At 46.1% G+C, this 25,898-nt stretch overlaps 1 protein-coding gene across 1 annotated transcript in view; it reads right to left on the bottom strand.

Annotated features, from left to right (window-relative positions):
* Tfcp2l1 (transcription factor CP2-like 1) overlaps positions 1-22,676 on the bottom strand; it is a 60,029-nt gene extending 37,353 nt beyond the window's left edge. Inside the window, 2 exon segments of the mRNA NM_001107170.1 lie at positions 17,906-18,057; positions 22,529-22,676. Of these exon segments, the coding sequence (NP_001100640.1) occupies positions 17,906-18,057; positions 22,529-22,590 (214 nt within the window). The 5' untranslated portion in view covers positions 22,591-22,676.
* Positions 22,677-25,898: the final 3,222 nt, after the last annotated feature.

Here is a 25,898-nt window from a genome sequence, read left to right as displayed (position 1 = left end):
CATGAATTCCAGACAGGAGGTATCTGCACTCAGCAATTGTGCCTAGAGGCAAGTTCTACAGGCAACCCAGCATTGTGTGTCTTTTATCCATGGATTCAAGGGTCTGGGGGAGGGGGCAGCCTAGTAATGCAGGTCCTCCAGGAACAAAGGCCAGTAGGAAAGAGAAGCCAGGTCAGTGCTGTCATTGGACCCTGGAGCTAAGCAAGGAGGAACAAAAAGGAGCCTAGAGGGGCTGGTAGTGGGGACACAGCTCTGGGCCAAAGGCTTATATCATGTTTTTAAAACCACATTCAATACGAGTACCTACCTATATCTGTCCAGCAAACCTGCTGCCCAAAATATAAATTTCCATATAATCTTTGATATTTTGCCAGTACTCCTGAAGGATCTTCCTGCATCTTGGTAAAGTCACAGGTCCCAGAAAAAGCTACTACCTGTTCCCCAGAACAGCCTTCCCCAAGTTTCTTGTTCATAGATAGTCGATTCCACCATAACCCCCTAAGAGAGCTGGAGCTGATGAACCAAGGAGAGTGTGAATCTTCCTTATCCCCATGAATGATTAAAAAATGTTGAGTAGAAGTAAGAGTCTGACTTTTATCCATAAGTGAACAAACGCAGCAGACTGCTAATATCCCATAGGAGGAACAGTCGTTATCTTACAGAGGACTGGGCACGAATTCTGTTGGACATTTTGACACCTCTCAGTCAACTTGACGGGATCTAGAACCACCTAGAGACAACAGAGCTCTGGGACACCAGAGAGAACCTTCTAGGTTAGGCTAACTGAGGTAGGAAGACCCATCCTAATGTGGGTGGCACCCGTCCAGGGTCTGGGGTCTAGGAGTGAATAGAAAGGAGGAAGTGAACCAGCGGAATGCCAGCAGCATCTGCCTGTTTTCTGGCAGTATGTCCAGACAGCTCTGGGGCCATGCCTTCCCTGCCGCGGTGAACTGTACCCACTGACTGTGACCAAAACAAGCCGTTCTTTCCAGACACTGCTTTTATTGAGTATTTTGTCACAGGAACAAGATAAGTAGCTAATGGCCCCGATACCCCACCTCCGGGGTGCTAGTTCACAGGGTGAGCATTGGTGCTTTAGAATATTTGTGCAAGGGGTTGGGAAATGGCTCAGTGGATAAAGTGCTCATTCACATAAAAGCTAGGTGAGCTTGTGAGAGGTGGAGACCATGGAGCAAGCTGGCTAGCTGACAAAGCCAAACCCTAAATTAAACTCAGAGTTCGAAGAGAGATCCCACTTCAATATATAAGGAGCAGCATGGCAGAGGAAGGTGCTGACATCTTAGATCCATATGTATACTAACATACTCACACATAAGAGGCATGCACATGCATGTGTACATACACACAGGCATACACATACAGGCACGCACGTGTGCACATGTGCACACATAAAATAAAAATACTTGTACAAGGCTGTAACAAGCAATAGTACTAGTAGTGATAGCTAAACCCTAGAAACATACAGAAATAATCTACCACTGCGTTCCCAGGGAAATGTAATACAGGTGTGGAGAACAAGGTATATGCTGTCACTTAGGGGCCCAAGCTAGCATCATGTGGGCACCGGGGAGGCACACCTAAATGGAGTAACAGTATATATACAGCCACCGTGCCTGCATCCTTCAGTATCACGGTAGATGGGGTCAGCCAAAACAGGTATAGGCTGACCAGCTGATGGGAGAGACCAGTACAAAGCCTCATTCTCCAGGGAGCCTCAATCAGCCAGAAATCTGTTACAAAGGACACTCTTAAGGGCTGGAGGTGTGGCACTATGAAAGAACACTTGCTTAGCCTGCTCAAGACCCTATGCTTGATTCCCAGCATATTAAAAAAAATTGGTGTAGAGGGGGCAGGCAGATTGGGGATGGATGAAGAATTTTGCACTATGCAGCCCTGGCATCCTGGAACTCCCTACATAGACCACAAAGGCCTCCAGCTCACAAAGATCCACCTGTCTCTGTCTACTGAGTGCTGCGGTTAAAAGGTGTGTGCCACCATGACAGGGCCTTATCAGCACTGTTGAAGTATATGACAAGTGCTGCTCTTTTACCTGTGCTAAATTTTCTAGGTTTGGGTATATAAAATAATGTCCTTGGGGACACCAAGATGACTCAGCTGGTGAAGGAGCCTGCCTGCCACTAGGCCTGAACACCTGAGTTCAATCTTGGGACCCATACGGTAGAAGGCCAGAACTAATGTAGAAAAAAAGGCCTTGTTCTTAAGTGAATGGAGATAAGGATTATATTGTATGTCTACCTTGGACCTCCACACACGCACACACATGTGAATACACTCCCACACCTCCAGACATGCATACACATGCATAACACATACACACACACATGCAAAAACGCATATATAATCTAACCATTAAAGTTGCGGAGACAAATAAATATATACAGACTCACACAAGGTATCTTCTGACCTCCAACTACTATCACTGCATACATATATCCAGACACATACAAATATCCAAATATCACACACCAAAAATAATGAAATAAAATTTTTAATTCTTTAAGAAAACAGTAAAACCATACAAAATTGGAGTATATTATGAGTGAATTTGAAGAAACACAAGCCAGGAAGGCTAGCAAGTGGCTCAAGCTGTTCCAGGCCAGTTGATGCTTAGGATAACAGTGGCTACTATTTATTCTTCCAAGGTCAAACTTGTACCCCAAGGCTAATCAGGCAGGTGGGCATTTGAGGCAGGGGAACCAATTAAGAGGCACAAAACGTGAGCGAGGCACAAACACAACACAGCAAACCATATCAGGCAGAGAGGTGACAGCAGGAGCAGGAGGAGCTGAGACTCCATTGTGCAGAGGCTGGAGATGTAGCTCAGCTGGCTGAGTGCTCACCCAGTGTGTATGAGGCCCTGGGTTTGTACCCAGCACTACACAAACACAGCATAGTGACCCACACGTGTAATCCCAGAACTCAGAGGTAAGAAGAACAGGAGTTTAAGATCATTTTAGACTATATAGCACTAAGTCAGCCTGGGTTTCATGAGTCCCCATCTTGAAGAACAATCAAGGATGTCACAGTGCAGTGTGACTGTGCCACTTCAAGATGAGAAAAGGAGGTCCAGGGGGAGGCTAACATGCCCCAAATCATGGTATATTACATACAGATCAGCAGCAAAGACAGCTGCCTGCTGCCTAGACCTAAACAAGAAAGGAAAAGGGAGATAGGGTCAGGGCAGATGGGATTAAGTCTAGACCCTCCAAGGTTTGGTCTGCATGACCAAGCAATTTGTTTGGGGGTTTTGCTTTGGTTGTGATAGAACCATGCGTGTTAGGTAAGCACTCTACCACTGAGCTACACAAGTTGTAGTTCAACTTGCGTCGTGGGCAAGTTGTGAAGTTGTATGTGTTGTGAGAGTTAAGTGTGTATGTGCTGCATGTGTGTACAGGTTACTGGGAGGGAGGGACTGTGGGAGGGAGGGAAGGGAAAAAGTAGAGAGAAATACACACACAAACACAGAGAGAGAGAGAGAGAGAGAGAGAGAGAGAGAGAGTGTTCTGCATATGCATGTGTGTACAGGTTACTGGGAGGGGCTGTGGGAGGGAGGGAGGGAAGGAGGGAAGGGAAAGTAGAGTGAAACACACACAGAAAGAGAGAGAGAGAGAGAGAGAGAGAGAGAGAGAGAGAAAGTGCTGCATACGTATGGGTGTGTACAGGTTCCTAGGCACCACACAGAGGCCACAAAGGACACTGGGTGCTCTGCTGTGTCATTCTTATTGCCTTGAGACAGGGAATAAGGAGCTAGGCTGGCAGCCAGCAAACCACAGCTGTCCTCCTGTGTCTCTACCAGCTACAGTGCTGGGGTTGTTGGTACAGGTGTAGTTATGCCCACTGTTTCTGGGGATTTGAACTCTGGGCCTCCCGCTAGCCCAGTATGGCCATCTCCCCAGTTCCCAAAGGCAAGTTTTCAACCTCCCTGTGTCTCTTTCTCAATACCTTCAAAATACTATCTGGAGTGCCTCCTGTGAACACTCCTCATGACCACATCCTAACAGCAAGGTAAAGACAGCACTTTCCTGACCTGCCCCACCTCTGTGCTGGCCACTCTAAACTACACAAACTCTCCTGCAGCCACCCCAGCCCATACCCCAAGTGACCTAGTACTCAAGGTCACTAAGACAGCAGCAGGCAGCCTAGCAGAAATCCACCCCTGGGACTTGGACTCCACCAGGTAGCCCAGTGTCTTCCGGAAGCCAGCTCCTGTGTCCACAGTGCTGCCCTGAGCAGCCTATCCTAGCTGACCTCCAGTGGGCAGAGCCCACCAGGTGCTTTTGCTAGAAGGGCAGACAAGCCAGAGTAGTTCTGCCCAGTGGGCAGAACCCAGAGCACGGGCTTCTGCCCGGATCACCGTGTTCCCAAGAACAGGAGGCAATTGCCAGGGCCAGTCAAGATTTACAGGTTGTTTACTTTCCAACAGTTGCTGGTTTGGGTAATGAATGCCACGTAGATTATAATGAGAGGCCATCCTCACCTCAGAGAAAGGAGGGCAGTGTGCCAAGAGTACTAGAAGACTGGCAGAGGAGAAAAGCACTGTGCAGCGACCATGCAGCCCAGCATGGACAATCTGTCTCCCCACCTCTATGTGTACAGTACTATGCAAGTACCCATGACTGTGACAGAGTGCATTCAGTTAAGGAGACAGCACACTGCAGGGATGAAATCCTTTCTGTCCAGGGACCCAGCCAAGACCATTCCCTGAAGGTCATGTCCTATGTCTCAGAAGGCCTTAACCTCCTTCCTGCTATGAAGGCCATGAGTGAGGTATCTGACTGGCACACTGCAGTCAGAACACGCAAGATAGTTATCTGTGGGTACTCCTGAAAAAGAAAACCATGACCTGGACACTTCTCAGAAGGGGCTCCTGCCAGGGCTGGCACCGGGCAAACACCAGAAGAGCAGGAAACACCTTGTGGCACAAATAGTGAGGAAATGCTCGAGGCACAAGTGACAGGGGAGCCAGGCAGAGGCACTCCCTACAGCAAGGACAACATGAGCAATGAAATGTGTACCCAAGAGGTCAGTGTTAGCCTGTAAGTGCCAGGAGGACATACCAAGACAGGAAGATAGAAAAATAAAATAATGGGGAAACAATTCTTTCGTTAAGATTCTTCAAATGCGTGTATTTATTATTATGATTTTATGTGGAGTCACAGGTCAACTTCAGGGAGTCAGCCCTCTCCTCTAACCATGTGGGTCTCAGGGACTGAATTCAGGTGAAGGCAAGCATTGTTACCTGCTAAGCCATCTCACTAACACAAGAAATCATTTACTTCTTTTAAAATTATTATTATTATTATTATTATTATTATTATTATTAATGTGTGTGGAGGCCAGAGGTCAATGTCAGGGGTCCTCCTCTATGTATCCCTCTCCACATTATTTTTTGAGGTAGAGTCTCTCACTGAACCTGGAACTCACTGATTCAGTGATCCTGTCTAGCCAGGAGCTCAGAAATTCACTTGTCTTCATCTTCCCAACATTGGGATTGAAAGCACGCAGTACCATGCCTATATATATTTTTTCTTCCTATGGGTGTTGGGGACCAAACTTGGGTCCTCAGCTTGCTTGGCAAGGTTTTCACTGCCTGAGCTATTTTACTTCCCCAGCTTGAGAAAACTTACAGATGCACTTCTAATACACGTGTAGGAAGAGGGCAGTAAATAGAAAATGACAAACTATCAGGCAACTACAGAAGGGGTCAAACTATCAGCATAGCCTAAGTGACTCCCTCAGCTAGAAGGATTTATTGGCTGCCCAGAGACGTGTGTGAACCCACCCCACAGAAGCTCACACAGACACACATTGACTGTTTTAACTCGGTCTTCAAGGCTAACATCACTAGCACCGAGAAACTCTGGGGCATCGTGATTAACAGTGGGGTAGCCTGCCAAGGTGCCTTGACTTCAGCAGCATCTGCCAGAAATGCAGAATCTGAATGTCAAATACAAAACTTCTGAGAGGGGCTCAGGAGCCGGCTCAGTGAGTAAAGTACCTTACTGCTGTGCAAGCATAAAGCCTGAGTTCCATGCCTAGCTAGAACCAATGGTTGGTTTTGTTAAAAATAAACAAATAAATAAAGCCATGCTGGCCAGCCAGGCCTGGTAGTTAAGAGCACAACTATAAACCCAGCAGTAATGAGTTAGAGGGAGCCAGCCCTCTGTGAGTTTCAGGAGCCAGGGCTATAGGAAAGGACTAACAAGCCATAACAAAACAAGACATGGAGTCCCTGGTGCTTGATGCCCAGCCAAAACACACACACACACACACACACACACACACACACACACACACACACACACACACACACACGTATACATAGAATGGGCTGGAGAGATGGCTCAGCGGTTAAGAGCACTGACTGCTCTTCCAGAGGTCCTGAGTTCAATTCCCAGCAACCACATGGTGGCTCAAAACCATCTGTAATGAGATCTGATGCCCTCTTCTGGTGTGTCAGAAGACAGACAGTGTACTTATATATGTAAAATAAATCTTAAAAACCAAATATACATAGAAGAGGAGCTCAGAGGACGCTGTGGGATCAGTGGTCAATGTGCAGACATGTTTGAAGCACTGGGTGGAATCCCTGACAGAATCACTCCCCACACAAAATACATCAGACAGAGGAGGGAGGTCAGATGGTTGGACACTGGGTACCAAAACAAGTTGGAAAGAAAGAGCAGGTTTCAATGTTCTGCAGCACCACAGGATAACTATGGTTTAGGGCTTTTTATTGGATGCCCATAATCTAGCAATAAGGAGGCTGAGGCAGGATTCGCAAACCTTTGTTTGAGGCCAGCCTAGGCTACATAGGGAGATCCTATCTCAAGAAAATAAAATGACAAAAGAATAAGAGGAGGGAGTTCAAAGGTTCCCAACACAACACACACACATACAACAACAACAACAACAACAAAACACCGATTAATATTCAGAGATAGAAAAAAATAAAAACTGGAATTGGGCATGATGGCACATGCCTTAAATCCCAGTACTCAGGAGGCAGAGGTGGGGAGTGGAGCGAGGGATCTCTGAAACCCACACTGTAGAGGAACAGACCCAATGCCCAGTGTCCTCTGACCTCCGCATGAACAAATGCCATGCCGTGTGCACACATGTAAATATACATAATTATATAAATGTAATCTTAACATATTTTTAAGGAATTTAGCACCTGAGAAACACGGATACCTAAGACTGTCCTCTGACCTCCACAGACACACACATACACACAAACACATGCTCACACATGTAAGTGGATGAACAGTTGTTTACTATGAACAAGGCCCCAGTTCCCCCACGCATACCCCCCTACACACACACACACACACACACACACACACACACACACACACGCACACACACACAGAGCCAGAATAACCATCCACCAACTAAAGAACCAACTAAATAGGATACGGACACACTACCCACACAATAGAAGATGATTCTGCAGTTTCAGGGAGTTCAGGTTCTGATATGAGGGTATCATGGAGGCTGTGGAGGAAACACTATATTGAGTTCAAGAAGGATAATCAAGTGGCCAACATTCCCAGGACCTCATTAAACGGCAAATTGTATTGTTATGTGTCTAGTCCATGTGTGCGTCTTCCTCTTCTTGTCTCCCATCCTCCCTCCCTCCCTCCCTCACTTTCTTGGTCAGGGTCTTTCACTGAACCTGGAACTCACTTGCTAGCAACCCCCCAGGGAACCTCCTTTCAGTGTTGGAATTAAAGGTGCACCACCACATCCAGCTCCTTCCCCAAAAGGGTCTAAGGGATTGAACTCAGGTCCTCATGCTGTTCTTACAGAGAACTGAATTTGGTTTCACCCATGAGGCAGCTCACAGTCATCGGTAGTTCTAGTTCCAGTGGATTTGATGCCTTTTGACCTCCACCAGCCCAAGGCACACTAATGGTGCACATACATACATGCAGGGTGTGGTGGTTTGAATGAGAATGGCCCCATAGACTAAGTGCTTAGTCCCCAGTTCCCCAGTTAGTGGGACTTTTGAAAGGATTGCAGATTGGTAGGTGTAGGCTTGCTGTAGGAGGTGTGTCACTGGGGATAGGCTCTGAGGTTTTAAAAGCCCTCTCCCAGCCTATTTTCTCTCTCTCTCCCTCTCCCTCTCCCTCTCCCTCCCCCACCCCTGCCTGTTGTGAAGGTCCTAGTTACCACTCCAGCATCACACCTGTGTACTTCTTGCCATGATAATGGATTAACCATTTAAAACTGTAAGCAAGCCTCCAGTTAAATGCTTTCTTTTGTAAGAGTGGCCTTGGTCATGGTATCTCTTCAGAGCAATAGAACAATGTCTAAGACATGGGGAATGCACTCATATGCATAAAAAATAAAAATAAACCTTAAAAAAAAAAAGACAAACAGAAGCCAGGTATGGTGGCATAGGCCTACAATCTCCAGAAGCTCAAAGTGAGAGTGGCTTACCTTCCTGTAACCCCAGCACTTGGGAAGATCAAGGCCATTCCTTAGCTATATGAGACCCCAGAGAAAGGGAGGGAGGGACCTGATGAAAGGGAAGGAAAAGGAGAGAGGTACCACTGCATGTTCTAAACCTCAGTTTACCCACCAAAGAAAAAGGTTGAGGAAAAAAAAGCTTCTACAATCTGAATACATTTATAATCCCCAGTAATTTGCAGGTTCGAATCAGTTGTCCTGGTGACAGACACCCAGAGGACTCTGCTTTTCTGTAGGGATGCTGGCACATAGACACTTGAGAGTGAGGTCATATAAATGTCTCCTGTGTTGGGATGGGGATGGGGGTTTTAATTTCTGCTCTCTGGATTCCTAGAACACCTGGCCTCTCCCTTCCATTCTGGATCTACAGGATTCACGGGAATATGCCTGGGAATGGTAGAGGAAGATCACCCAAGGTTCTCTCAAGCTCAGGGAGCACTGAGCACTGAGTGGTCATCAGCCAGCAAGGCAGAGTACTCTTCAAGGGAGAAAGAAGCCCATCTTCTCTACTCCATTCTAGCCTGAGCAGTGAAAACAGACCCCCAAGCCTTCTGCTCTGAGGCTCACACACAGAGGAAAGTACACACTCCAGGAGCCATGGGAACAGCACCCTTGAGCCCCAGAGAGGAGTCAGGGCTGTACTTACAGAGATGGCTAAGACCCCATTATGTATGCTGTTATTCCCCCCTCCAGACCTCAGTTTTCCCATCAATTAGATGGGGTTGGAAGAAGGGGCCTTCAAGTTATTCCAAGGTCTTGCCTATGCTAAGATATAACGGCTGGGGCTGGAGAGATAACTCAGTGGTTAAGAGCACTGGCTATTCTTCCAGAAGTTCCCAGTACCTAAGTCAGGTGGCTCACAACCACCTGCAACTCCACCTCCAGGCATGTGACTCCCTCTATCATAGCCTCTATGGGCACTCAGTCTTGTGTGTACCCACCCACCTACACATACACAGAAATACAGTTTTGGAAATTAAAGACATGCGGAGGGGCCTGGGGATGAAGCTCAATTCTGTACTTAGCATACATAATGTACTAGGTCTGATCACCAGCACCAACCTGGCAATGGTGGCACACACCTTTAATCCCAGCACTCCCAAGGCAGAGGCAGGCAGATCTGAGAGTCTGAGGCCAGCCTGGTCTACGGAGTGAGTTCCAGACCAGTCAAGGATACATATTAAGACTCTGCCTCAAAAAGAAAAGCAAACAAACACATTTGCATATGCCCGTGCTGGTGTGACCAAGACAAAGACGTAGAAGACAGGAGACTGTGGGACATTATTTCTAGAGTGGACATGTTTCCCTGCTCAGTAATTTCCTTTCAGAATAAAAACAAGGAGGGAAAGAATTTTTTTGTTTGTTTGTTTTTAGGTAATATGTACCAGGGTCATTTGTCTTCTGTAGTTTATATTCCCAAATTGAGGCTAAAAATTAAACTGGAAAAGAAAACTTAGCTGTTGAGGGAAAAGAACAACAGAGGTTGGTTAATCCCATCCCATTCTTTAAATTCAGTCACTTAGAGATCTGGAAGAAGGAAAAAAATGTAACCAGACATCCGTGTAACATTTAATTCTCCAGGCAAGAGCCACAAAGGGAGTTTATCTCCCTTCCTGAAGGGGAGGGTGTTTCTCTCTTCTTTCCCTGAAGGTATTTTTCCTCAGAGACTGTAGAGAGTGCAGACCTATGAAAAACAAAAACCTGGGGCTGGAGAGATGGCTCAGCAGTTAAGAGCACTGACTGCTCTTCCAGAGGTCCTGAGTTCAAATCCCAGCAACCACATGGTGGCTCACAACCATCTGTAATGAGATCTGATGCCCTCTTCTGGCTTGTCTGAAGACAGCTACACTGTGCTCATATAATAAATGAGTCTAAAAATATTATTTATTAAAAAAAAAAACCCAAAAACCTGGTTTGCCAATATTTCCTCCCCATTCCCCTGTTTGATCAGGTAAGGAGAATAGAGAATTTAAAGACACCTACCTGCCAGGCTGTCACTTGAAAAAATGAGAACAATTTATCTTAGGGTTTACCTAGGAGAGGATATCAGGGCAGAAATAAGGGCTCTGAGCTTGGTCCTAAGTCAGGGATGGGGGAGAGGGACTAGAAAGTGCTTTTCTGATGGGCCTAGGGGTGTGTGCTCTGCTACTTAGTCATAGTGATCATTCATAAATGCTTTTAGGGACTTGGGAATGTGCCCTGTGACTCGTTCCCTGTGTGCCCAATGCTGTGGGTTAGATCCGCATCACTATATAAACCCATGAAGGCAATTTAAGCTCTTACAGGCAAGAACATCAGAAGTGTATGATCATTCCCAGGAACACAGTGAGTCTGAGGCAAGCATGGGGTTTATAAGACTGTCAGGGAAGAAAAAGAAGGAAGGAAGGAAGGAAAGAAAGGAAGGAAGGAAGGACAGAAAGAAGGAAGGAAGAAGTAAGGAAAGAAAGGAAGGAAGGAAGGACAGACAGAAAGAAGGAAGGAAGGAAGGAAGGAAGGAAGGAAGGAAGAAAAGGAAGAAAGAAAGAAAGAAGTAAGGAAAGAAAGGAAGGAAGGACGGAAGGAAGGACAGAAAGAAAGAAGGAAAGAAAGAAAGGACAGAAAGAAGGAAGGAAGAAGTAAGGAAAGAAAGGAAGGATGGATGGACGGACAGAAGGAAGGAAGGAAGAAAAGACAGACAGACAGACAGACAGACAGACAGAAAGAAAGAAAGAAGGAAGAAGGGCTGGAGAGATGGCTCAGTGGTTAAGAGCACTGACTGCTCTCCCAGAGGCCCTGAGTTCAATTCCCAGCAACCACACAGTGGCTCGCAACCATGTGTAATGGGATCTGATGCCCTCTTCTGGTGTGTCTGAAGATGGCTACAGTGTACTTACATATAATAAATAAATACATCTTTTAAAAAAAGGAAGAAGTAAGGAAAGAAAGGAAGGAAGGATGGATGGAAGGAAGGAAGGAAAGAAAGGAAAGAAAGAACGAAAGAAAGAAAGGACAGAAAGAAAGAAGAAAGGAAGGAAGGAAGGACGGACAGAAGGAAGGAAGGACGGACAGAAGGAAGGAAGGAAGGAATAAAGAAAGAAAAGACAGAAAGAAAGAAGGAAGGAAGAAGTAAGGAAAGAAAGGAAGGATGGAAGGAGGGAAAGACAGAAAGGACAGAAAGAAAGAAGAAAGAGAGGAAGGGAGGAAGGAAGGAAGGAAGGAAGGAAGAAAGAAAGAAAGAAAGAAAGAAAGAAAGAAAGAAAGAAAGAAAGAAAGAGAGAAAGAACAACAAACTCTAATTCTAATGCTGGAATCTCACATCAGTCAGGTGCATTTTGTGTAGCTGTTTGGGTGGAAAACAGCAAAGCTTTGTCTTCAGAAAGTACTCTGGAAAGGGCTTCTTATCTCCACGGCAGAAGCACCGGCAGAAGCACCTGGGGCTCCCTCCCCTCCTCCTCCCTTCCCTCAGGCTCCAGTGTCAGGAAAGAAAGCTGTGTCCACAAGGACCTTTGACCCCAGCAGGGAACTTGCAAGCCTTCATTCTATTCCAAGGCTGTTCTCTTCTTTAGAAGACTTTTCTCAGAAGACATATTGGCTTCTCAAACCATTTTCCCCACTTCTAAAACCAGCCACCAGGTTTGGTGACCAGGATACCCCTGTGTGGCATGACATGCTTGTGACACTTCTTACCCGAGTCCTTCTGCTGCCAAGACACTCCTTGGACTTTGCCCAGGAAATGGTGGTCCAGAGGTTCAGTAAGAGATTTTGATTTACAGATATAGGTCAACATAATAAACATGAATAACTTAAGAGAGAACCTTTCAATAAGTTAAAAAGGTCTCGAATGGCATGTTGTTGATTTTTTTAAACTGTGATTTTAATATACAACCCATGCTAGCCACCAGCTCCTGATCCTCCTGCTTTGGCCCCGGGAGTGCTGAGATCCCCGATGTAATTATACCTGGCTCATAAAAACTGCTTTTTAAAGTTAGACCGAAATCTACAGTTTGACTTGAAGGATAAAGTATTTAATTCTGCAGCTATACCACCCTGAAGGCATCTAATATTATCTGCTCTCAGAAGTTAATTGAGGCAGGTCCTGGTGGGAGGTATGCTGAGAAGACACCTAGTACAGTACCATTAATAAAAGCGAAGGAAAAAGGATATATCCAACATAATGCTTAAAACGTAAGGTCAAAAGGGAAGAAGAAAGCACAGGCAGACAAGAAGTATCCTGAGAGCTGAGCAGAGCCCCGCCCCCACCCTCAGGATCCCAGAACCCATACAGTTAAAGGATAGAACTATAAAATTTCTCCTCTGATCTCTAAATGTATGCATGGCTAGTATAGATTCACATGAATAAATAGATGTAATAATAGAATAAATAAATGTAATTAATAATAGAATTAATTATTGGTCCCGGATTACAGCCCAGTGGTAGCATACTTGGTTAGCCTGCTCAAGGCTCTCAGATCTTACATGCTATACACCATAAATATAAATACCACAAAATATAGCTAAATGTCTGAGGGAGGAAAAATATTGCAGTATATGGCTGCTAAATGATTCATAAATTATGTCTCTTCCAATGGATGGGACAAATATCTCAAAGAGAAATGTACAGCGGACATAATAGAATTAATTACAAAGACATTCTAAAAGACCAACAGACATTTTAGATATTTCCTCATGTTAGTTATTATAAAGCACAGAATGTTTAACCGAGCTAATGGTAACCTATAATCCTAGCACTCTGGGAGGCTGACACAGGAGGATCACACGTTTGAGGCCAGGCTAGGCTCCTTAAAGCCTGGGACCACATCTTTGAAGAAAAAAACAAAACAAAACAAAAAAAAATAAGAATAAAATCAAATTTTGAGGACTGATGACAAAGAAGCGTAGAGGTAAAGAACACTTCTTACTGCTCTTGCAGAGGACCCACACTCAGTTCCCAGCACCCATGTCAGGCAGTTAGTTCACAACCAGGGTTGGGGAGACGGTTTAGTACATTTACCATGCAAGCATGAGGACCTGGGTTGGAATCCCCAGAACCCACGTAAAGCTTGCTGGCTGTAGCATCTGTAACAATTCTTCTGTGGTGTGATGGTAAATAGAGACGGGAGAATCCTACGAGATTATGGCAAACAACCGAGACTCCCTCTCAAACAAGGAAGAAGGTGAAGTCAGACAACCACTGTTGTCATCTGACATGTGTCTATATGTGTATGTACACATGGGACTAATTGAATAAGAATGACCCTCAGAGGCTCACGTATTTGAATGCTTAGTCACTATTTGAAAGGATTAGAAGGCATGGCCTTGTTAGAGGAAGTGTGTCACTGGAGGTAGGCTTTCATGCCAAGCAAAATGTCTTTCCCTCTCTGCCTGCAGATCAGGATGTAGCTCTCTACTGCTTCTTCAGCACCATTGCTGCCAGGCTTCCCACCGTAGACTAAAACCTCTGAAACTGTAAGCCAGCCCCAATTAAATGCATTATTTTCTAAGAGTTGTTTTGGTCATGGTATCTCTTCACAGCAAGAGGACAGTGTCTAAGATACTACACAAAGATTTTTATTAAAGAAAAAAAATCAAATCCCATGTTTTTTACTAATTGTGAAAACTGGGAACACCTGACTTTGAGAGGGACTCTGAGATGCACAGGGTTGACTGGCATGAGACACTCTGCCAAGAAGATAATGTGTAACATTTTAACACTGTAATTCTATGTTAGGTATGTAACTAAAAAAAAAAAATCAAGCTGTATGTCAATGTTTGTCAGTGTTTAATTTCTAGACAGCCACTGAACTATATAGTCCTCAAAGTTTAATTTTTAAAAAATGGTTACATTTATTTGTATGTGTGTGCACATGCCCAAGTCAGAGGACAGTTGGAAATCAGTTCTCTCCTTCCACCATGTGGATCCTGGGAATTGAACTGAGGTTATCAAACTTCCCTGTTGAGTCATCTCATTGACCTTTAATGTGTAATTTCTAACAACAACAAAAAAATGACTGCCTACAATATAAAACACTAGAGTAACAGAGTTTATGGTATAAAACTCCGTGATCCCAATTTTAAAACATGCATATATAAAATACGTAGACAGTGGCCAGGCTGGCAGGATGGCTCAGCATACAGGTAAAGACTGCTAGCCTGACAACTCCCACTGCCAGGACCCATGTGCTGGAAGGAGAGCGCTGACTTCTGAGAGTTGTCCTATGACCTTTGCATGTGTGCTACAGCAAGAGTTATCACACACACACACACACACACACACACACACACACACACACAGATGATATTAGAGGGGATTTAAATTTGATTTTTCTTTGGATTTTCTATCTTTTTCTTCTGTTTTTTTTTTTTAAGCTTTCTTGAGTTTCAATTGGATTTTTTAAAAAAATTGGCAGAAACATGCAAATTAGCAACAATGAATATGTTTTTAAGATATTGACTGGCTATGGTCACACAGTAGTTACTACAGAGAGGAAAGATAGAATGTGAATAATAACTTTTTTAAAGACAGGGTTTTTATGTAACTATGGCTGTCCTAGAATTCACAAGTAGACCCAATCTCAAACTCATAGAAATCCCCTGTCTCTGTTTCCTGAGTGCTGGAATTAAAGGTGTATGGCCAAATAACTCACTACTATAATTCCAATAGCTTTCTCCCTTTCTTTTTCCCTCCGTCCCTCTGTCCCTCCCTTCTTTCTCTCCCTCCCTCTCTCTTTCTCTCTCTCTCTCTCTCTCTCTCTCTCTCTCTCTCTCTCTCTCTCTCTCTCTCCCTTTCTTTCTTTCTTTCTTTCTTTCTTTCTTTCTTTCTTTCTTTCTTTCTTTCTTTCTTTCTTTCTTTCTTTCTTTCTCCCTGACCCTTCAGTTTTTTGAGACAGGGTTTCTCTGTGTAGCCCTGGCTGTCCTAAAACTCTGTAGACCACACTAGCCTCAAACTCATAGAGATCTGCCTGTGTCTACATCCAAAGTACTAGGATTAAAGGTGTATACCACCATCAACGGCTTGAGAGACTTCCTTCCTTCCTTCCTTCCTTCCTTCCTTCCTTCCTTCCTTCCTTCCTACCTTCTTTCCTAAGATAGGGGTCTCAAGCATCTCAGGCTATCCTCACTATGTAGCTGAGGATGACCTTGAACTCCTGACCCTCCTGCCTCTCAGAGACCTAGGATTACAAGTACGTACCACCACATTTGATTTATGAGGTACTGTCAACCAAACCCAGGGCTTCCTGCATGCTACTCAAGTACTCTGACAACTGACCTATGTCCCAGCCCTTCTAAGCAATGTCAAAGCAATCTATATTTTCTGTAATAAACATCTATTATTTGACTAGTGTCAAAACAGTGCACTTGCAAAACCTCACAAGAGACAATTTGGGATGCCCGGGGGGTGGGGGGTTTCCACAAGAACCATGGAGTCAGAGATACATAACCAAAAATCTCTAGGGACAGAGGGAGTGTGGCTCTGTGATAGAGCACGATAGGCTTATCGTGCAAGGCTTCTCTGTGCAAGGGTCCAATTTCTATTGTTGTAAAATAATAAATCCATAAATATTCAAAGGGAATATACTAAGTTAACACAAGCAGATGGATGGAACCACAGAGTGGGCCCTTCTCCCTCTTTTTAACCTCTTTGATGGATGGAGAAGAGGATGTTCTTTTAAATGTGTTAGTAACACTTCATATGCTAGTAAACAGCTTCTAACAAGGGCTAAATAACAGTGGAGGGGCATGGTGAGCACAACTAAAGAAAGGCCTTAAGATGGGGAAGGGGACAGACACATTGTCCCTGTTCAGTCAGCAACAACACCTCACAGCACTCGCTCAGCAGCTCACATGGGACATGGCCCCAAACAAGGCCCACATGGGTTCAGTGGTCTCCTTTCTCCACTCTCAAATTTAAGAATCAGGAAGGGGAGTGGGGGAGAGTGATGGGCTGATGAGGAGACTGGTGAGGAAAGAGATGGCTCAGAGAGAAAGCCGGCAGCATTCAACCTTCAATGAGTCAGAAAGGACAATGACAGGAGCCACTGCACAAACACAAGGGACTGCTTCCAGTTGGCTAATCACCTGCCCTCAATGGCCATCATGCCACCACAGGAGGAGTAAGTGTGCAGCCCACGGGGGTGAGGCAGTGCCTTCCTCGGGGACAGGACAGCAATGGCAGGGGCATATTCCACGCAAAGGTAGCCCGGCCACTTCCATTTGTTGTGAGTTCTAGACATCGGCAAGGTCAAATCCAGTAGGCAATTCTACAGAATGGAGGCAGCTTTTATGAGGGCTCGGCTGCCCCTCCCAGATTCCAGCCCATAGCAGAGCAACCAGTACACTGGATGGTGGAACCAGATTCTTTATGAGGCAGTCCAGGAGACAGGGCTAAAGCTGGTCCCATCATCATGACAGAGACCAACAAAGCCCTGTCTGCCAGGGTACCGCTGGGGTGGGTGTCCCAACAAACGAAACACTCAAAAGGGGGATCATGGGGTGGCGAGATGGTTGGCTGAGCAGAGGCACTTGCTTCAAGTCAGTGACTTGAATTCTACATAGTGAAAGAGAACAAGCCCCTTTGACTTCAAGTGTGTGTGTGTGTGTGTGTGTGTGTGTGTGTGTGTGCGTGCACACGCGCACCATATACAAATGTAATCACTCCCACATACATACACTTATACATAATGTAGTCACACATGCACAAACACTCCTACATATACAGACATCATAAAAAGACTTTAAAAAGAGTACTAAATCCTAGACAGAGTACAAGCCTATAGTCTCAGCACTTAGGAAGTTGAAGCAGAAGTATCTTGAGTTCCATGCTAACCTGGGCTACCCAGAAAGACTCCAACTCAAAACACAACAAAGACTGGAAATGCTGATGGCTACACAACTGCTATCAAGCCAGGTCGGTCACTTACCTTCACCCTTTTAAACACCCCTCCAAAATCAGACTTTCTCATTCTACACAAGAAACCACCGAGGCCCTGAGAATAAGAAACGGCAGGTCACTGAGCTAAAGCCACCAAGGGCAGCTGCTCTCCAGCAGGTGGAAGCCAGACTCTGAGCCGGGGAGGACCTGGGTCAACTGTTACTCCATAAAGGACAGCAGATCAAGTACCAAAAGCACCATACGGTATTAGCGGCCATCAACAACTGAGTTCTGGAGGCACATGAGGAATGCTAGAGATGACCCACCCTTGGCTTGCTCTCCCTTCTTTTCTTCCCCTTTCTCAAGAGTCTTATTCTGTTGTTCAGGCATAGATGGAGTAGGACTATAGGCTCACAGTACCACTCCCAGCTCAGTTTTCAGTAGTTCTATTACCCACAGAAATCATGGGCCTTGCACATCCTCTGCTAACTATCCCACTTGTCCCTTGCACCCAGGTTACAACTCTGAGGAGGCCTCTACCTTGATTGAGGTATGTCAGGGTCTCTTCATGTAGCTTCACCGCTGGAGAGGTGGCGGCACACAGCACATACTGTAGGGGCGGCAGGCGGGCCCCGTTCTCAGGAGACAGCTGGGGCTCCTCCTGTTTGAAGATGGGCAGAGCCAGCACATCACTGTAAAACACAGGAAGCAGCGGTCAGGAACAAAGCCCAGGAACGTGGAGCAATAGTGGGTGAGACAGATGCAGGCCCTGGTAGCAAAGACAACTTCAGAGACCAGCATAGCATGCTGGCTGGCTTAGCTCCTCATCCACACAGCCCAAATCCAAGATGCAACCATTACTGTATGATCCTAGCTTCATCCTCTGGCTCCCATGATCTGTTCACCCAAGGCCTAGAAGAGTGAAGTGTAAAGTTGTCTCCCACCTCCCAAAACCTAAGTGACATAAACCAGCAGCAAGTGACTTTAGAAGCTATTTCTTGGGCCGGAGAGATGACTTGGTGGTTAAGAGCACTGGCTACTCTTCCAAAGGTCCCATGTTCAGTTCCCAGCAACCATGGTGGGTTACAACCATATGTAATGGAAGCAGATTCCCTCTTCTGGTGTGTCTGAACAGTGTACTCACGTACATAAAATGAGTAAAATCTTTAATTAGAAAAAAGAAGCTCTTTCTTTCTTCCTTCTTTCCTTTCTTTTCTTATTTCCTTTCTTTTTTCCCCCAGGAGAGGGATCAGTGTTCAAGGACTGAACCCAGAACTGTGTGCATGCCAGACAAGTGCTTTACCACTGAGCTATGCCCCTAGCCATGGGCACCTCATTTCTCTCTGTGAGCACTCACACAAAACATCTTCCAGAACAACCATCTGAACTATTTTATTCCTTTTTTAGATCATTTATTTATTTAGTGGATGGTGGGTGTGCAGATGTGCAAGCAAGGTCATGTGTAGAGGTCACAGGATAACTTGCAAAATCCAGTTCTTCCCTTGCATGTGGGTTCCAGGGACTGAACCCAATTCATCAAACTTGGCACCCTTACACACTAAGCCACCTCTCCAGCCTCCACTTTTATTCTTGAATCAACTCCTCTATGTATCAGCAGTTGGCAGTACTCTATAACTGTAAACTACACAACAGAAGATCCGTTGGCTTCCTCACCAAGATGGCCACACACCTTCATCTCTTCCAAAAAGGGGACGACTGGTCTGTCTTGTTTTGTTTTTTTTAACATGTATGTATATATTTATTTAGCTATCTATTTGTATGTGTCCAGGCACATGTGTATGTGAACAAGGGCACATACCGCACATGCACACACATCAACATCGGGACAACTTTTGGGAGCTGGTTCTCTCTTGCTACCATGTGAGCTCCTGGGATTGAACTCCGGTCATTAAGTTTGGTAGCAAGCATCTTTTACCTGGTGAGCCTTGTTGCAGGCCCACAGCTTCCCCTTTTAAAGGTCATAATGAACTCTCCAAAATACTATGAGGATAGAAAACCTTGATTTCAGTTTTCTTACCCAAGTTGCAAATCTTAAAATATCCAAAATGCTGTTTCTTTCACCTCTAAATAATGCTTCCTACACCAAAAACATCAGCCCTGCACCGGGGAGATGTAAGTCTGTAAATCACTTGCTTTATAACATAACCTCAATCTCAGAGGCCATGGCCTACAAAAGCTGAGTAGTTATTGTGTACGATCTACACATCTCCCACTGCTGGGGAGAAGTGACAGGGTGACCCATGAGGCTCACTGGCCAGGCAGTTTAGTTTGCTTGTCAAGTTCCAGACCAGGAGCTCCAACCTCAAAACACAAAGTTTGTGGTACCTGATGAACATTATTGAAGTCTACTTGGCAAGGCTTGGTGGCCCTTGCCTTTAATCCCAGCTCTTAGGAGACAAAAGCAGGTGGATCTCTGTGAGTTCGAGGCCAAGCTGAGTGAGTCCCAGGACATCTGGGGATACATAATGAGACCCTGTCCAGGTTGGGGATTTAGCTCAGTGGTAGAGCGCTTGCCTAACAAGGCCCTGGGTTCGGTCCCCAGCTCTGGGGAAAAAAAAGACCCTGTCTGGAAAAAAAAAAGAAACAGCCCCCTCCCACACACAATGCTCACACACACATCAGCCTCCAATCACCCTATTACAGAGGAACTTGTTTTTAGACTTCTTCAAGAAGGTAGCAGTATGTTGCCCAGGTTAGCCTTGAATACCCAGGCTCAAGGAGCTGTCCCACCTCAGCCTGCCTGGACTTCAGATGGGTGTCCTTACACAGAACAATAAAATCCCTGAGGATCAGAATGACCTACAGGCAGGTGAGACTCCCTTAAAGATTCTAAATTGCCACAGAAACAACTACCAAAAGATGCCCCGCCCTATCTTGATGACCCTCCTCCCATCATGGGCCTAGGCTCTGAATCAGATCAGCTGACCCCGCTTCACTGCACTGTCACCAGTACGATTTGTTCCCTGTACAGCATCATAAATGAGTGTCTATGAAATAAAACCCAGCACACACCCCAACAGTATCTAATAAATTCTCAGAAAGCTTGCCTTTGGGCACATCTGGAAGACATTCCCTGTATATTTTTTTCCTGCTATTCCTGTCGGTGGCCCAAAGTAGGGAGAGTGCAGGGCTGGCCAGCTTCACCTTTGCCAGAAGCAAATCTTTTTACCCTTTTCCAGCCTGAGCAGTTATTAAGGAGCACAGAAAAAAGTAAGCCATCCCGCTCCCCTGAGAATTGCATAATTTCATGTTTGCCCAGACCATGTAAGTTAATAACCCATGCACTGTTACTTTTAAATTAAAAAAAAAAAGAGGGGGTGTGTATTAAGAGCCATCATTCAACAGTAACTTGTTTCTGGCCTGGTGTCCTTATTTGCCAAGGAATAAAAGTCACCAGAACATCAAACAGAGAGGAGAGGGAGGGACTAAAGGCCATCCACTGTTCATAGAAATTAGACGGCTTGCAGAATTCTTAGCAGGACAAAAAAAAATAATAAAAAAGGAGGACTGGAAGTTATCAAAATGGAAGAACAAGTGTAAGGCCCAGGGTTCAGCCCAGCACTGCAGAAAAATAAAATAATAATAATAATGGAAAATTAATTTTAAAATTTTTTAAGAAAAAAAAAAGGACAGCAAAGAAAAATATCCTTGCTCTAACGCAGGGCACAGGGCTCAAAGAGGTCAAATACTTGAAGGTAAAAAAAAACAAAAAAACAAAAACAAAAACAAAAACAACACCAGTTTCCAGTGAGGAGTACCCACGTCTTTACCCACTGCTTCCTCAAAGCACCCAAAGAAACAGTGTGGCTTTGTAGCAGCTCTCAGCCTCAATGTTTGCCTTCCTCCTTTCATGCTAAGTCAAAATCTTAAAAGTATCTGTATTGGCTCACAAACTTCCATCTCAGGCACAGTTACAAAAACCACACCTCTCCTCTAACAACGATGATGTTTTATGCAACTAGATTTCAAATACAATAACTTCAGCTCAAGGTCACCTTCAACTTCATTTTTAAAATAGGATGAGATAGATACCTAATGGCCACTCACTACAATCCAAAAGAAACTGCAGGTAGCCCTATAGAGTGTTATACAGTTAGCATATATTTATTCTGTAGCAATTTTAACTGTGGGCTTTGCATTACCACAACACCACTGGGGTCTGCAGTCCCAAGACCCTAGATTGATTGCCACTTTCGACTGTTTGGAGTTTAAAAACAAAACAAAGCAACAAAAACCCCAGAAGATACACCAGTGAAACCTGGTCACTCTTCAGCTTTCTAAGAAGGGGGAATGCCTTCCTAGAAGAGTGCTGGACATACATGAATCAGAAGCCAGGAAGTACAAAAAAAAAAAAAAATCCAAGAGGGGAGACTTGGGGGTCCAAAGAAGCACTTAAGGTTCTGTAGTTAGGGCTGACAGCCCCTGGGATGCCTTCTTGAGCCCACATCAAACACCCTTTGGGTTAAGTAAGGCACATATAATAAACTGTGACTAGGATGGAAATAAAGACAGGTTGAAGCTGGTTCTGGCGAGTTCAGAAAAAGAAATGCCTATTAGCCCTCCAGCCAGCTGCACCGCAGCGGGGGGCGGGGGGCGGGGGGGCGCAGAACCTGGTAGTCACTGAAGCAAAGTGGGGAGGTGGGGGAGGCTCTACTTCCTAAAAGAGGGAGTTCAGAGAACTTTGCAAAATCCCGCGGGACCCTCTTCCCTTGAAGCGCGCTAGCGAAATCCCCGCAGAAGAGAAGATCCGGGCCTGAGGACCATACCAAGTTCACCCCCGAGCAGAGGCGGCCATCCCATGAAGCCCGAGCCCTTAGGGTTGCCGCTTAGATCGGCTACCGCTATCCACCTGTGGGCAAAGAGCCGGGCCTGGCTTCCCGGGACACTCCAGCTCCTGGTGGCTGAGGTAAGTTTATTTCTGCGACTGGAGTGGAGAAGGGAGAGGAACGTCTACGAGAACCGGTCAGGGACACATCGAGCGTTAGAGAGACCTCTGAGAGGCGACCCGCGGGCATCAGCATATCCCCCCCCCCGCCACCCCCAATCATACATCAGGGGTCTCCGGGAGGGCCCTTCCCTGGAGGCCGCACTGGTCAGTCAGCGCTTGGACCCAGATCGTAGGCAGGTGTTGCCGCGTCTTACCGCAAGTAGCTGCCAGAGTTGTGCTGGTTGTAGTGTTCGGGCTGCGTGTGCCAGAACAGCATGGCTGAGGATCCCGCAGCACCGGCCGGGGCGTGGCACCGAGCTGGAAGCGGCAACCTGACCGCTGTCCACCCCAAAGCAGCACTCGAACCGGAGTGGGCTGCGGCCGACGCCTTTTATGGGCCGTCAGGTGGGCGTGGCGTTAGGGGGCGTGGCTATTGCAGGCCCGCCCCCACGGCTGGCACGGCGGGAGGGCGGTGCTGAGACGCACCTGCCTGAGCTGTGCCTTTCTCTGGCTTGTCCACTGACCCCAGGGACACAGTCACTCTCGCTGTGGCCTACTTGCTACTCAGTTTGCACGCTGAACCCAAGGCAATTGCTCAGAGCCCGTTTGGCCAGGAGTACCTGAACACTCCCCTTAACGTTTTTTGTTTTTCCTTTCACTGGACACTGATGTTACAGATTTTTTTTCCCCTGTTGCTTTTACTTATCTTTAACTCCATGGCTAGCTCACCTAGCATATCATACATAAAGTTGCCTGGCATAGACAAAGCCTCCTAGACTCTAAGCCCAGGTGTGCTAGAACTGGGCTTTAATCCCAGCACTGTAGAGAGGCAGGAAGATCAGAAGTTCAAGGTCATCTTCTGCTACACAGTAAGTTAAATACAGGAGACCTTCCTATAAAATAAAATAATAAAAATAAAATAAACTTAAAAGAGATGCCTTGGCTTCTTTCTTACTCAGAGCCCAGAATTAGTCTTTAGTCTGAGTTGGGATGTGCTAGGAAACATCTGAAAAGAAAGTAAGTTTGGACAGATACCACAAGGTTTGTGACAGCCCTGCTTTGACAAACGGGGCTTAGGAGATGGGGTGGAGAAGTGTCCAGGTATCAGAGACACAGGAGGCAGGGAGGCAGGGAGGCACTAAGATTGTTTTTAAGTCTCTCTCTCTCTCTCTCTCTCTCTCTCTCTCTCTCTCTCTCTCTGTGTGTGTGTGTGTGTGTGTGTGTGTGTGTGTGTGTGTGTGTTGGGGAGTCACTGTATCTCGGTGTGTGTGGAGTGTAAACAACTTTTAGAAGTCATTTCTTTTTCTTCTACCATGGGATGTGCCCGCCACCTTTCTGCCCCTTTAAGATTTTGAATGTTGTTGATAATTGGCTCTTGAAAAGGTGAGTCTAGCTGAGTGTGCCCATGGGCAGATGGGCAGGTAGAAAGGTACACAGTTCCTAGAGGTGGACCCACAGGGTAATGTCTGAGGACCTCCCTCAGCAAGGCATACATTCTGCTTATTTTGAATGAGTCTGCAGAGATTCCCTGGGCCTACGAGTCCTCCCTCCTGTACTGGCGGCCCTGCACTCTCCCCAGTCAGGATGCTGCTCTGTGAGAAAACCTGTGTGACTCCCTGCCTGCTCTCCAGGGACCACCTCAGCTACTCTGGATGCTCATGGAGGTCACATGTCTCAAGGGTTGGGCTACATTCCTGTAGCTATCACACCCAACTCTGTGGATGTGTGACAAAGCAAAGGCTATTTAGTTCCAGAGCTCTCCTGGGAGAAACTGGAAGAAGTGGTCACCTCTCCCCTTCCCAGCTCTCTCCCAGATACTGATACCAAAGAATTCTCTAGTCAACATCCTGACAACCAAGTTCTCCATCAGGGACCAGAACAGGGACATGCTTTCAAGAGGAGAGCACTCTATGAGCCGGCCCTCCCAGAGGGTCCTATCATTCTATCAGTCGACAAGCAACAGATGACAGAGGGAGGGAGGTATCATCAGGGAGGTAAAGTAAAAACACCATGTGTGTGGTGGTGGTGAGACTGGACTCTGGGATGACTATGACTTTGAAGCTCTCCAGGGTGTGTGATTGGGTGACAGTGAGGCGGACTAGCAGCCGTGAATGCAGGAATGCCCTCCAGGTACACATCAAGTGCTAACACTTGGAGAAAGGGAGCCCACAAAGACAAACTCACGCCAAGAGCTCAGACTTCACTGCCGAGATGTCCGGTGTGACCTGTATGGGGGTTAATTTACCCCAGGTTGTTTATACCAAGTTTCTATATTGGTTCTCATCCCTTCCCTTCCAAATGGGCTCCTCTCAGACTTACAACAGACATACTGCTAGACGAGATTCAGCCAGGTCTGTAGGGTAGCACAAAGACTCCCTCTGTCCCAGCCCTAAAATAAATCTGTTGGAGAGGAACTGCTTTCTGGCATCCAGCAAACCTCAGGGCTCCAGTAAATACAAAGATCTGTGGAAACCCCCTCCAAACAGCAAGCTGAGATGGGAACCAGGGTCCCTGCCCTAAGAACTTGAAACTGGGAATAATAAGACTTAGTTTGAGGGGAAGAGGAATGTGGATTCTTTTGTCCAAGTGTGTGACAGGTGACCACAAAACTTCTCTCTCCGGAGGGCAAAGGCAGCCTTTTGATTCCTGCTGGGAGATAATGATGAATTTGAGCTTTTGACTTCTCACTCTTGGGGGCAGGGGGAAACAATTAGTCTAGTTACAGGGAGGACAGATATGAAGATGAGCTACCTCTTTCTGGTCTCTATTTTGTAAATATCCGTGATTTGCATAGATGGGAATACTGGTCTTTAAATCTTTTTTTATTTGCAGCAGTGGGGCATGGCTTTCGGAGGACAACTTGTGGGGTCTCAATTCTCTCCCTCTAGCAAGTGGGTTCCAGGGTTCTAGCCCAGATTGTCAATCTTGGAGACAGTTACCCTTACCCAGTAATGGTGAGCCATCTCACCAGCCCAGTGGCTAGAATCTTCTTGACACATTCTTCCTCCTACTAAGAGCCTGGGGTTCTGAAGGTAGACACCATAGCCAGAGTTCTTCTCTTCACCTGGTCCTGGAAAAGAAAACTTGATCAGCATATGTCTGCCCCGAGAATCAACCCGAAGGCCCCTCAAGAACAAAAGTAAGCCCCCCATTCTTGCAGAGTCTCTCATTTTATCACACAAGGGACCCCCAGTCTTTCTTGGAGGTCCCCATGACTCTGAAGCCTGCACTCTGAGAATATGATTTGAATGGGTGAATAGGAGGTCATGGTGGCCTGGAAAGGAGCTGGGGTTTGGCTGGAGGAAGAATGTGTAAGCATTTTTATGGAATTACCAGGAGTTCGGGGGCCAGCAACTGTAGGAGAGTGGGGGAGGCAGTGGACAGGGGTCCAGTTAAGCTGTCACGCCTCTCGGTGGATGCCTTGGGGGACCTCAGAGACCAGATGCCAGCAGGGCACCAAGTGACCTATCCAGGATGGGACACATCAGCTGGGCATGTTAGCACAAAGTCATCACTTACAGCCAAGCCGATGAAGCCTCTTGGAGCTGTCAAAGATCTCTGAGTAAAGGTTCCTAAGCATTGCCA

The sequence above is a fragment of the Rattus norvegicus genome, chromosome 13 (genome assembly GCF_036323735.1).
Source record: "Rattus norvegicus strain BN/NHsdMcwi chromosome 13, GRCr8, whole genome shotgun sequence".
Classification (NCBI taxonomy): domain Eukaryota; kingdom Metazoa; phylum Chordata; class Mammalia; order Rodentia; family Muridae; genus Rattus; species Rattus norvegicus.
Note: the sequence above shows the minus strand (reverse complement) of the source record. Positions and strands in the feature narration are given on the sequence as shown.